This window comes from Hylobates moloch, unplaced genomic scaffold, assembly GCF_009828535.3.
Source record: "Hylobates moloch isolate HMO894 unplaced genomic scaffold, HMol_V3 SCAFFOLD_19, whole genome shotgun sequence".
Lineage (NCBI taxonomy): Eukaryota > Metazoa > Chordata > Mammalia > Primates > Hylobatidae > Hylobates > Hylobates moloch.
In genome coordinates this window covers 63,136,837-63,150,340 of record NW_026652294.1, presented here as the reverse complement: position 1 = coordinate 63,150,340, position 13,504 = coordinate 63,136,837, and the positions used below count along the sequence as shown (strand labels likewise).

The 13,504-nt window shown below is 38.9% G+C and overlaps 1 protein-coding gene across 6 annotated transcripts in view; it reads right to left on the bottom strand.

Moving 5' to 3' along the window:
• The window catches only part of PSIP1 (PC4 and SRSF1 interacting protein 1), a 48,128-nt gene that overhangs the window by 15,238 nt on the left and 19,386 nt on the right, over positions 1-13,504 (bottom strand). For all 6 annotated transcript variants that reach the window (XM_032139707.2, XM_032139706.2, XM_058431723.1 and 3 more), the window contains exons 4-7: positions 11,382-11,520; positions 8,212-8,316; positions 7,388-7,450; positions 681-777 (exon numbers count right to left, since the gene is read on the bottom strand). In XM_032139707.2, the coding sequence (XP_031995598.1) occupies positions 681-777; positions 7,388-7,450; positions 8,212-8,316; positions 11,382-11,520 (404 nt within the window). The remainder of the gene's footprint in view (positions 1-680; positions 778-7,387; positions 7,451-8,211; positions 8,317-11,381; positions 11,521-13,504) is intronic.

Sequence of the window (13,504 nt, the reverse complement as noted above, 5' to 3'; positions counted from 1 at the left end):
GTTACATATCTTTGGAAGTTCCTATCAAAATTCACTGAGTTTCCCTAGCACTATTAATTTTATCCACTGCAATATTAAACTTCAAAATATGTAAATAAAAATCTTTTTTCTTTTCTGGGTATTACTCTTCTTACCCCCCATTTTCAGTAAGAATCCTATTAAAAAGTAGAAAAAAAATTCACTCAATTTTGGTTTTGTTTTACGAAGATCTTTCCAAAATATTTCCAATTTGCCAAATTAAGAAAAAAGTTTTAAGAGGCAATGCTGAAGAGAGCTGCGAACTGTAAAAATCAAAATCCCTATCAACAAAGAACGCAAAAATTTAAAATATTAATGACTTTAATCAAATGCTATTTCTCATTCTCTGATTATAACTCCATTTTGAAATCTTATGACTCTTAAGTGAAAGGTAAAATAAACTCAGTATTCATGATAATTTTAACCTCACCACAGCCTTACCACTATTTAGGGAAAACATAACAGAGACAAAGCGAAGTTTATTTCAAATTTAAATACTTTGAAACAGAGCACAAATCATGTTTATCTCCTTTGAAATCTGTATGTTACACATAACCAATTGCCTATTTGCTTCATTCCAAAATATTTGAGGCAGCAACACTTTAAATGGACTGGAATATTAATCACAAGCCAAACAGATATTTAAACATCAGTAATCCTACCTGCAGGTCGTCCTCTTTTAGGACTCACTTTTAGATTAACAGATGCTGTTGCTGTTGTCACTACTCCTGCCTCCTCAGTTTCTACTTGTTTTTCTGCCTGAATTACAAAAATTTAATTAACTTATTTAGCAAATAGTAGGCACTCAAAGTTTAATTCGATGGCAAAAATATGCCAGTCTATGGTAACGTGAGTTCAAGCATAGATATAACCTCTATATGATCTTTGTTATTTTTCAACAATCAACTCAAGAGTAACATCTTCAAACTTAGTTTATAACTCTAGTGAACAATTTAGTTTATAACTCTAGTGAACAATTCTTAAAAAAAAAAAAAAACTTCTTAGAAATGAAGTCATTTGTAAAAATAAAGCTAATATTCTTGATGCAGTATGGAGAACAAAGTATGTGATTACACTGCAACTAACACAATGCTATTTCTGATTCTTCGTTCATATAGACACATTTTATTTCTAAACTGAGACTGTTACCTAACAGTTCTCCTTTGGGAGTTATTCTTATTTCCCGTAAGAAGGGATTTACTACAACAGAGTAAGGAATCCCCTGACCATTTGCAAACTCTAATGCCCTTTGATAATTGCTGGTATGACTCTCCTGGAGAAAATGGCCCCAAATGAGAATCAGTATTACTGATTTAAGCATTAGCATGGAACAAAGGTTAAGAACACAAATTGGAAACAAAATGTAAACATGAGGCAGCAGTTGGTACTGATCATAACTGCAAAAGGAGGAAAGAGAAAGACCAAACGAGAAGATTGGCTCCTTCCCCATCTCCCCCAACTATTTAGAATTCAGCATTAACTGTATCGCTAAAGATAAAAACAAGAAGGCATTCAAAAACAGGCATAATCCAATCTCAGTGATTAAAAAAATTAAAAATTGCCTTTTCATCAATGATTTGTAAACATAATGCCCAGTGATGTAAGCATGTGGAGAATCATTCATACATTGACTATCAATGATCAATAAGCTGGTATCAATAAACTGATACTTTATAAAAGCACATAATTATGAATGAGTATTGGCAATATAGAATGTGCAAATCTCTATATAGGGCTGGACACAGTGGCTCACGCCTGTAATCCCAGCATTTTGGGAGGCCAAGGTGAGTGGATCACTTGAGGTTAGAAGTTCGAGACCAGCCTGGCCAACATGATGAAACCCTTTCTCTACTAAAAACACAAAAAATTAGCCAGGCTTGTGGTGCACACCTGTAATCCCAGCTACATAGGAGACTGAGGCAGGAGAATTGCTGGAACTCAGGTGGCAGAGGTTGCAGTAAACCAAAATTCATGCCACTGCATTCCAGCCTGGGCGACAGAGCAAGACTATCTCAAAAAAAACAAAACAAAAAAAAAAACCTTTATATGGCAATTCCACTTCTATGAATGTATCCATTTCTTTATTAGTTTTTTAAACATTTCTTTTAATAATTGAAACATAATGAAGCATATTAAAAGTATTATTAAAACTCATCTAAGGTAACCCTTGAGTTGTTCTCAGAGAACACTGAAAATTCCTCCCTGAACATTATTAGCTCAGGTTTTATTTCTAGAATTTTAAGAACTCACAAAGTTGCCCTGCCCCAATCCTGATCAATAGCTCTGAGTCAGGGAACCAGGATTCTGTGTTTTTATAAAGCCCCCAGGTAACAAAGCTTAAGAACTCAAGACTGAGCGCTCTTTTCCTACTGAGGAGTTAAGAGGGCATAATTTGTCTAAAATTCAGTTATAACTGATCAATTCTTTGGTGCAAAGAAGACTGTCTCCACTTACACTTTCTGCTTTTGGAAATAAAACACTGAATAAGAATTGTAGGTAGGGTTGGGTGCAGTGGCCCATGCCTGTAATCCCACTCAGCGCTTTGGGAGGCTGGGGCTAGCAGATCACGAGGGCAGGAGTTCGAGACCAGCCTGGCCAACATGATGAAACCCCATCTCTATTAAAAATACAAAAATAAGTCAGGCACCTGTAATCCCAGCTACTCAAGAGGCTAAGGCAGGAGAATCACTTGAACCCAGGAGGCAGAGATTGCAGTGAGCTGACATCCTGCTACCACACTGTCCAGCCTGGGCAACAGAGCAAGACTCCGTCTCAAAAAAAAAAAAAAAAAAAAGAAAAGAATTATAGGAAAAAGAGATGGTTGTTAAGGAGGTACCAATAAGTGTAACAAGTTCATCAATAATAATTAAAACGATATTAACACTAATACTAAGAGATCAGCCCTACCATGCACGTGTGTTCATGACTATTACAGCAAAATCATGCAAGTCAGAACCATTCCTCATGAAAATAAAATCAAAGAATAAGAAATATTTTATCTAAAGAAAGGACCAATGAAGCTATATGAAATATATATTTAAAACTTTTTTCCCACTCTTAGGATATGCTTAAATATTTAAACATCTTAAATGCTAATATTTTAAACTACTGACTACAGATTTATTTCTTCCATATTTTACTTGCTCTGACATCTAACCCTCATTTTCTTTTCATTTTTTACCCCTTGCTAGCTCTACCAGCTTCCTTGATCTTAACTAAAAACACGCCACCTCACACACAAAAACCTCATGGGATTACTATTCAAACGCATTCATAAGTCCTCCACATCCTTGTTTTGCTATATCTGTCCCACAAATCCTCAAGAGAGAGGTTACTATACAATTCTACCTTCTCTGTTCTATTATTCCCAGCTGCTGAGGCCTGCTGGAAAAAAAATGTACAAACATGCATTCATTTTATGCAATCTCAGTTGAGATCTCAAAGTCACTTTACCCTATCTGATCAGGCCTCCTCCTCCCATCAATAGCTGCATAAACACTCAATCTATTCTTCCCGACTTGTACCACATTCAAAGTCTTGCTTTGATGTGGATGAGGCAGAAGGTAGTAAGGGCTGTAAGAAAGGAATTCCCTTATTTCCTAGTGTCCCAAGAAATTTTCGGAGCCTCCTCCATCCCTCCCCTTCAGTGTTAAGAGACTGAAACATCCATCTCCTCCTTGTTAAGTCAGTTCCTTCAAATGTCCCCTCCATTCTCTCATCCAACACATATTTACATAAGGTAATTTATACTGACTCCACATCTTTGATCTTTCCTAATTTTGCAGAGAAAAAGTGTTAAGGCATTTACTGTCTTTTGTCATTTTAATACTTTCCCTTAGCCATGAAAATCCCTATTATGTTTCCACATTCTCCTTTCCTTCAAAGATTTAAAAAGCACAGTGTAACTTTACCATTAAACATTTATTCTCTAACCCCTTAATCTAGTTTCTGTCCTTACCATTCAACTAAATGGAGTTCACCTGAAAGTATCCTAGAGCAGCCTATTTGGCAAGTATCTTACCCGGACCCTCTCTAAATCAGGACATTACTGACCACTTCTTCATTCTGGACATTCTCCCTTCCCTTGTTTAGCCTGATATCCTCTTAGATTTTCTCTTGACAGGTCATTCTCAGCCATAATTTCACAGAGCAACCTTCCTCCCTCTCCATTATATTCCTTCACGATTCTGGTTTCTGCATCCTGTCAATAAACAGTTCTCCTCTGACCTCATCTATTACCCTATCTTCATGCCAGAGACTGCATCTGTAACTTACATCTTCTCCCTCTTTGGTGCCCGAACAATATATATATATCTTCACTCCAATTCCCACAGGTGCTTCACCTTCCCCTTACTCATGCCTGTGATTCCAAACCAACATCCTCTGCACTCCCAATAACTAGTTATTCAAGTAAAGATCTTGGAGCCACCTTAGATTCTGGGTCCCTCCCCTGCCCCCTTTACCATCCACTTCTCATCAACCATCAACTTCACCTCTTAAAGTGCTCTTAAATCCCATCTCTCCTCTACACCACTTAAAAAATCTGGTATAAGATCCTTGTCCTTCCAGTCTCATGCCAACTCCTTAGAAAGGCCTTTTGTAGCCTAGTCTGTTGCCAACTCAACTCCCCATTTAAACCCTCTTATTTTAAATATTTATTTTTTGTCTCAAAAAAAATGTAAGTTCAATGGAAACAAAGACCTTGTCTTCTTTACTGACTACTCAAATCCATGCCAAGTCCAGTAAAATTAGTACTAAAATTCTGAATGAATTTTACAGTGAACTGGTCTCACTGCCCCAATCCAATCCCCATCGTTCACACTGCTTTAAAAAAATGACACATTCTTTGGGAGGCCAAGGAAGGTGGATCACAAGGTCAGGAGTTCAAAACTGACCAACATAGTGAAACCCTGTCTTTACTAAATATACAAAAAATTAGCTGGGTACGGTGGCAGATGCCTGTAATCCCAGCACTTTGGGAGGCAGAGGTGAGCGGATCACTTGAGGCCAGGAGTTTGAGACCAGCCTGGCCACCATGGTGAAACCCCATCTCCACCAAAAATACAAAAATTAGCCAGGCGTGGTGGTGCATGTCTGTAATCCCAGCTACTCAGGAGCCTGAGTGAGGCAGGAGAATCGCTTCAACCCGGGAGGTGGAGATTGCAGTGAGCTAAGATCATGCCATTGCACTCCAGTCTGAGTGACAGAATGAAACTCTGTATCCAAAAAAAAAGAAAAAAACCAAATTTATATTTAAAAAAAAAAAGAAAAGAAAAAAAAGGCCAGGCGCAGTGGCCCACGCTTGTAATCCCAGCATTTTGGGAGGCTGAGGCGGGCGGATCACGAGGTCAGGAGATCGAGACCACGGTGAACCCCATCTCTACTAAAAAAATACAAAAAATTAGCCGGGCGTGGTGGCGGGCGCCTGTAGTCCCAGCTACTCGGAGAGGCTGAGGCAGGAGGATGGCGTGAACCCGGGAGGCGGAGCTTGCAATGAGCCGAGATTGCGCCACTGCACTCCAGCCTGGGCGACAGAGCGAGACTCCATCTCAAAAAAAGAAAAAGAGGCATCAAGTTGTGCACAGAGGCTCACATCTGTAATCCTAGTGCTTTGGGAGGATCACCAGAGGCTGGGAGTTTGAGATCAGCCTAGGCAACACAGCAAAACCCCATGTCTACCAAAAAAAAAAAAAAACTGACCAGGCCCGGTGGCTCACACCTGTAATCCCAGAGCTTCAGGAGGCTGAGATGGGCAGATCAACTGAGGTCAGGAGCTCGAGATAAGCCTGGCCGACATGGTGAAACCCCAACTCTACTAAAAATACAAAAATTAGCCAGGCGTGGTGGCTCACTTGAGGCCAGGAGTTCATGACCAGCCTGGCCAACATGGTAAAACCTCATCTCTACTAAAAATACAAAAAATTTAGGCGTGCATGGTTGTGTGCACCCGTAATCCCAGCTAATCGGGAGGCTGAGGCAGGAGAATCACGTGAACCTGGGAGGTGAAGGTTGCAGTGAGCCAAGATGGCGCCACTGCACTTCAGCTGGCACAACAGTGTGAGAATCCGTCTCAAAAAACAAAACAAAAACAACACAAAGATACAAAAATTAGCTTGGCATGGTGGTGCATGCCTGTAATCCCAGCTACTTGGGAGGCCAAGGAAGCAGAATTGTTTGAACTCAGGAGGTGGAGGTTGCAGTGAGCCAAGATCGCACCACTTCACTCCAACCTGGATGACAGAGCAAGACGTCTCAAAAAAAAAAAAAAAAAAAAAATTAGCCAGGTGTGGTGGCGCACTTCTACAGTCCCAGCTATTAGGGAGGGTAAGATGGGAAAATCCCTTGAACCCACAAGTTTGAGGTTGCAGTGAGGCATGATTGCACCAGTGCACTACTCTAGCCTATGTGACCGCATGAGACCCCATCTCTTAAAAAAAATTTTTTAAAGGAGGTATCTAAAATTTAAAATAATTCAATCATTTCCCATCACTTCTGTAAGTTCCAAGGTCTTTAGGACAACATCGGGTTTTTTTGGTACCCATTTCCCTCAAACTTTATGGTGTGTTAATAATGAAGTACAATACTCAAGATGCTTGAAACGGAATTTCCTCTATGTACCTGTAGATGCTATTCAAATGGCTTCATGTGTCCTTCCCTGCTCCTTCATCTGCCTGACAAAATTTTGCCTGTATTTTAAAATCTTGTTATCACACCACCTCCAACCCATACTGCACAACAAATAAGCCACTGTAATTATTTATTTTCATAGTTTACCTCCTCATGAGATACTGAACTTTTGGTTTTCTTTGCATCTTTGGTATATAATAAAAATTTGAGACATAAATATGTCGGAAAAGGGTGTGAACAAAACTTCGTATATGGAAGGAAAATTTCATATTAATTAAAAGCCTACTATGTACCTAACCTTGCACTGTCACTCACACTCATTTCTCACAACAATGTTGTGAAGTAACAATAACAATAACATAATGGACAACACTTATATAGCACTTACTAGTGTTTAGGTATCAGGATTTAGCATAAACATTTTACGTATGTTATATCATTTAATCCTCCACAACCTTGGAGTATGTATTTCTACCCATTTTAGAGAAAACTGAAGCACAGTCATTAAAATGAATGAAAACTAGTGCATTTTATTTCCTTTACCACTCAAGTTATTTTAAGGGTGCTATATCACTAAGAAAGAAACACAGATAGTTTTGCCAAGTAAAACATAACCCATAAAAAATTAAAGGGTTTAGAATAAAAGCTGAAATTTAAAGTTTCATTATATCTACTCTTCCTCAACCCAACTAAAATAAAAATTCTTTTCAGATCCCTGTGATTGGTAAGTCACTGAAATTACCTTTCTCTTTCTCCCTCTTCTGGCAGCTTTTGGAGTAGTTATGTCGACTGCTTTAGTCACATCCTAAAAAAGAAAAAAGAAAATTGAATACAGAATAAATTATTCCAGGAATGAAAGAAACCTTCTTAAACTAAAAGTTACAAGCACGTTTAACTGAAAGCATTGGGGAAATTTGTTTTGTTCTGTAGAGTTCTGAAATTATAAACATTATGTCTCAACATTACAAAGTGAGAAAAATGCATTTCCACTGTCAGATCAAATGTAAGTCAGGCTTGCTAGTACACCAGGAAGTCTATCTATTTAAATTTATAAAACTACTTTTTCTACACTAGAATTCTGAATTTTAGGGGTGGATAAATTTGAATTGTGAATTTTAAAGGGTGGCTGGGACTTTGAAGATCATCTAACAACCATTTCATTAGGCCTGGAAGGGCTAAATGAGTGATCTTTACACACAGATCATATACAGTTGGACATCAACCTAGGTTTCAAAAAATTTAGTCTAATGCTTTTTCCAGTACATCCATCCCACAACACTTCTCTTTAAAAAAAATCCTTAACACTACTGCACCCTATAGTTGGACTTCATGTTTTATATATAAAAATAACTTCAAATAATAACATGTATGCATCTTAAAGATGCATAAATTGTTTAACAATACTGTATTTAATATTTACACAAGGAAATAAGCCTTAAATATTTTCTAATTCACTTTTCAAGTACTTTAAAAAAATTTACTTACTAATTAATCATGGCCAACTCATTTCATTAATTCTTCCTTGAAACAAAATGGGTTTAAAATGTTAGGAGAAATAGAACATACCTCATTGCTGGCTTTTTCTTCATGGTCGGTATCTTCCTTTGAAACACTAGTTTCCTTTTCTTCAACTTCAACATCAGATGATGCATTTGATTGTTTAGTTGCTGCCTGTGAGCAATCAACTCTATTAATTTCACAAAATAAGTTTTTACCCCAATAATATATACAACTCTTTATTTTTTTATTTTTTTATTTTTTTTAGAGACAGGGTCTCACTCTATCACCCAGGCTGGAGGCAGTGGCGCAATTATGGTTCATTGAAGCCTCAATTCCTGGGCTCAAGGCATCCTCCCTCCTCAGCCTGAGCCCAGGAGGTTGAGGCTGTAGCGAACCATGACTGCACCACTGTACCCCAGCCTGGGCAACGCAGTCTCAAAAAATAAAAATAAAAAAAAATTCCAAGACTATATGGTGACAAGGCTTGGCAATTTGGACGATGAGAAAGACCATAAAGGTGCAATCACAAGACAAATGATCCAAGAGAAATTACAAAACGTAGTTGGGCACTGTGGCTCACACCTGTAATCCCAGCACTTTGGGAGGCTGAGGCAGGCGAATCGCTTGAGGTCAGGCGTTCAAGACCAGCCTGGCCAATATGGTGAAACCCCATCTCTACCAAAAATACAAAAATTAGCCAGGCATGGTGGCATGCGCCTGTAATCCCAGCTACTCGGGAGGCTGAGGCACAAGTATAGCTTAAACCCAGGAGGCAGAGGTTGCAGCAAGCCAAGATCAAAATTGCACCACTGCATTCCAACCTGGGTGACAGAGCAAGACCCTGTCTCCAAAAATACAACAAAAAAAAGAAATTACAAGATGTTAAGTTTCAGAAAACAATCAATTCTGTCTCTTTAGACAGATGTCTTCCCATTACGCAGTCAAGGCAATAATGATAAGAAACCATGTAGCCATTCAACAAATTATTTAGTGATTGGCTATTCTTCTCACATGCGTACATGCTGGGCACACAGGACATAAACCTTTGTTCACAGAGGCAACATAATATTCTGTAGCAGGTACAGACAAGTAAAGAAACAATTATGATATGGTTCGATGAATGCATTAACAAGTAAGTACTGGGAAGTAATGAAGTGACTTATGATCATTTAATGTGGCCTTGGAGCATCAATGAAAGATTTATATGTTCCAGATAGAACGGTATCTAAAAAGTTCTCCAAGATAAGAAAAAGCACGGCATATGTGAAGAAATACAATTTATCGGTTTAACAGTAAAAAGCTAGGCCGGGCACAGTGACTCATGCCTGTAATCCCAGCACTTTGGGAGGCTGAGGTGGGTGGATCATGAGGTCAGGAGTTCAAGACTGGCCTGGCCAAGATGGTGAAACCCCATCTCTACTAAAAATACAAAAATTAGCCAGGCACGGTGGCAGGCGCACGTAATCCCAGCTACTCGGGAGGCTGAGGCAGGAGAATTGCTTGAACCCAGGGGGCAGAGGCTTCAGTGAGCCGAGATGGCGCCACTGCACTCCAGCCCAGGCGACAGAGTGAGACTCCATCTCAAAAAAAAAAAAAGTAAAAAGCTGCAGAATTTCCACTTTGTTGCTACCTCCCTTCTTTAGGTTTACTTGTGCTCTTCCCAGTTTTTGGACCTCAGGTCTTAAACAGAGGACATTTATTGATGAATGAGAAACTGTCCCAATTATCTTCATAAAAACCTCCTCTCATAGCTCTCTGATCCTATTATAAAGCCATCTGTTTATTTTAAATCATAAGAGTTCTGGAACATTCATTTGGGAATATATGCAACAATTCAAGAATGCAATCGACAATATAAAAAATTTTTCTAAGCCTATAATCCCAGCACTTTGGGAAGCTGAGGTGGGCAGATCACAAGGTCAGGAGATCAAGACCATCCTGGCTAACAAGGTGAAACCCCGTCTCTACTAAAAATACAAAAAATTAGGCTGGGCACAGTGGCTCAGGCCTGTAATCCCAACACTTTGGGAGGCCGAGGCAGGCGGATCACAAGGTCGGGAGATGGAGACCATCCTGGCTAACACGGTGAAACCCCGTCTCTACTAAAAATACAAAAAATTAGCCGGGTGTGGTGGCGGGCGCCTGTAGTCCCAGCTACTCGGAGAGGCTGAGGCAGGAGAATGGTGTGAACACAGGAGGCGGAGCTTACAGTGAGCCAAGATGGCACCACTGCGCTCCAGCCTGGGCGACAGAGCAAGACTCCTCTCAAAAAAAATAAAAAAATCTTTTTCTAAATCACATCAATACCAGCACAGAGGAAAAGTAAGAGAACCAATATTTTCTGCAGGAAAAAAAACAATACAAATTGGATAAAGGCAAACCACTCCATGAAAATTTAGTATCACATATAAATTAATAAAAGCTCTGGACCCATAGGAAAGACCACAGAAAAGAAGGTATAAGGTGGCTGCTGACACCAATAAATATAATTTGCATAGTGCTATAAGTACATTTGTCACATACTAATTTAACTCATGAGGTTCACATTCTAATACCATTCTACGGATTTAGAAATCAAAGGCTGGGCGCAGTGGCTCACATCTGTAATCCCAGCACTTTGGGAGGCTGAGGCGGGTGGATCACCTGAAGTCAGGAGTTTGAGACCAGTCTGGCCAACATGACAAAACCCTGTCTCTATTAAAAATACAAAAAGTTAGCCAGGCATGGTGGTGGGCACCTGCAACCCAGCTACTTGGGAGGCTGAGGCAGGACAATCACTTGAAACAGGGAGGCTAAGTTGCAGTGAGCCAAGATTGCACCATTGCACTCCAGCCTGGGCAACAAGAGCGAAACTCCATCTCAAAAAAAAAAAAAAATTTTTTTTTTAATTAATTAGTTAAAGAGAATAAGAAAGCTTAGGCACACACCATGTAAGTTGCAAAACCTAAATTTAGAACAGTACATACAGCTTTAAATTCAATGATGTATTAAACCTTCTATCAGGAGTTAAATAACTGAATAGTTCCCAGTTTCTTGAGATCTGTTTAACTACACAAAATAATGATTTCGTCAATTCGTTTTGATATAAAATGTCTAAGGTTCAACCTCACAAATAAGAACACAACAAGCTAGTATGAAATTCCCAAGGCTTTTAGTATTTATTTTCCTACAGCTAGGATAGTGATTATTCCCCAGGATTAAATAAGTAATACCAAATTTTATGTTATATGACTTACCTGTTGACTTGAAAATTTCACTTTTGGATTGTTATCTATCTCCCATAAACCTTCATTAAAACCTTTTCTTTTATTTGGTTTGCCATACTTTTCCTTATTTTCTGAGTAAGGAAATATATCCTTTGGTCCTAAAAAAGCACTAAAAAAGAAGTGAGGAGGATGTGAGTGCAAAGCAAGCTCAAATATATAATTTATTAAATAAGACACCCTATTATGCAATTATCAAAAATACATAACCTAAACTGCATTACAAATCTTATATAAGTTAAAGGGCAATTAATCCAAATACTTTTATTAAATTCAGTAACAAGCTACTATTTAAATCTATAATCCTGTTAAGTAAAACCACAGATGCTGCACAATGTGCATGTACTTAACACTGCTGAACTATACACTTAAAAATGGTTACATCGCCAAGCGCGGTGCCTTACGCCTATAATCCCACCACTTTGGGAAGCTGAGGCGGGTGGATCACCTGAGGTCAGGAGTTTGGGACCAGCCTGGCCAACATGGTGAAACCCCGTCTCTACTAAAAATACAAAAATTAGCCGGGTGTGGTGGCGTGTGCCTGTAGTCCCAGCTACTTGGGAGGCTGAGGCAGGAGAATCGCTTGAACCCGGGAGGCAGAGGTTGCAGTGAGCTGAGATCGCGCCACTGCACTCCAGCCTGGGCGACAGAGTGAGAATCTGTCTCAAAAAAAAAAAAAAAAAAAAAAAAAGGTTAATTCAATAAATTTGGGTTTTTTTAAACTACAAACTTTGACACATTAGCATTAATCAATACATTTAACTGCACCCCAAATATAGTTTCACTTCAAAATAACTTCATATATTATAAAACTCACAAAACTATCGTGTTTTTAAAATAATCAATGAGTATGTTAAGAATTTTATTTCACTCAATGAGGGAATCAGACATGTTATAACCCATTCATATCAATTCTTGCTATCTGTGGTAGTAATGTTCTATAAAGTCACTGTGAAAACTGAATTAGCAAATACTCAACCGTTGCTCCTAGGGGAAATACGGGGTTAGGTTCCTGTAATCACAAGGTTTTCATGAACCAATCAATACATAAATTCATTTTATGTGCGTCTCTGTTTAAAGACACCTTATTTAATACAGACTGCTAACTCATTAACACTGAAATAGCCAACAGCGTATGTAACACGCGCTTTCTCTGTAAAGCACATTATAACCTTCTCGCACTTAGCAACACTAAAGAGCACTTTAGCATTATGCTTGGGGGCTAGTTTAAATAGCAAAATGATCAACAAAAGCACAAAAATGCATGGCAATAGACTGCAAAAAAGATACTTGCTTACAGTATGAGTGCTGAAAAAAGAAGGCAAGCATTCCCTTGCACAACCTCAGCTAAGAATGTGTTGTATCAGGAGACTCAAATGTTTCCGCTACTCAGTGCATGTTTGTGAATGACCTGTACAACAAGTACTACTGATCTGGGCTTACAAATAAATTTTGGTGAGTAGGTACATTCACAAATATGGAATCCACAAATAATAATCCAAAATATGGAATCAACTGTTTGCATGTGTGTGTACATATATACACAGACAGTTCTTATGTCCCAATAAGCCCACTGTAAATCTAAAATATCTAAAGTCGGAAATCCATTTAAATACCATGAAAAACCCACTCTAAAGTCAAAAAATCTAAGTTGAACCAGTGTAGGTGTGTTAGTCCATTCTCACACTGCTATGAAGAAATACCAGAGACTGGGTAATTTATAAAGAAAAGAAGTTTAATTGACTCACAGTTCCACACGGCTGGGGAGGCCCCAAGAAACTTACAATCATGGCAGAAGGCACCTCTTCACAGGGCCACAGGAGAGAATGCGTGCAAGCAGGGAAAATGCCAGACGCTTATGAAACCATCAGATCTCATGAAACTCACTATCACAAGAACAGCATGGGGGAAACCACCTCCATCATTCAATTACCTCCACCTGGTTCCGCCCTTAACACATGGGGATTATTAGAATTCAAGGTGAGATTTGCCAGGGGACACAGAGCCAAACCCTATCATTCTGCCCGTCCCCTCTCTCAAATCTCATGTCCTCACATTTCAAAACACAACCATGCCCATCCAACAGTCCCCATCCC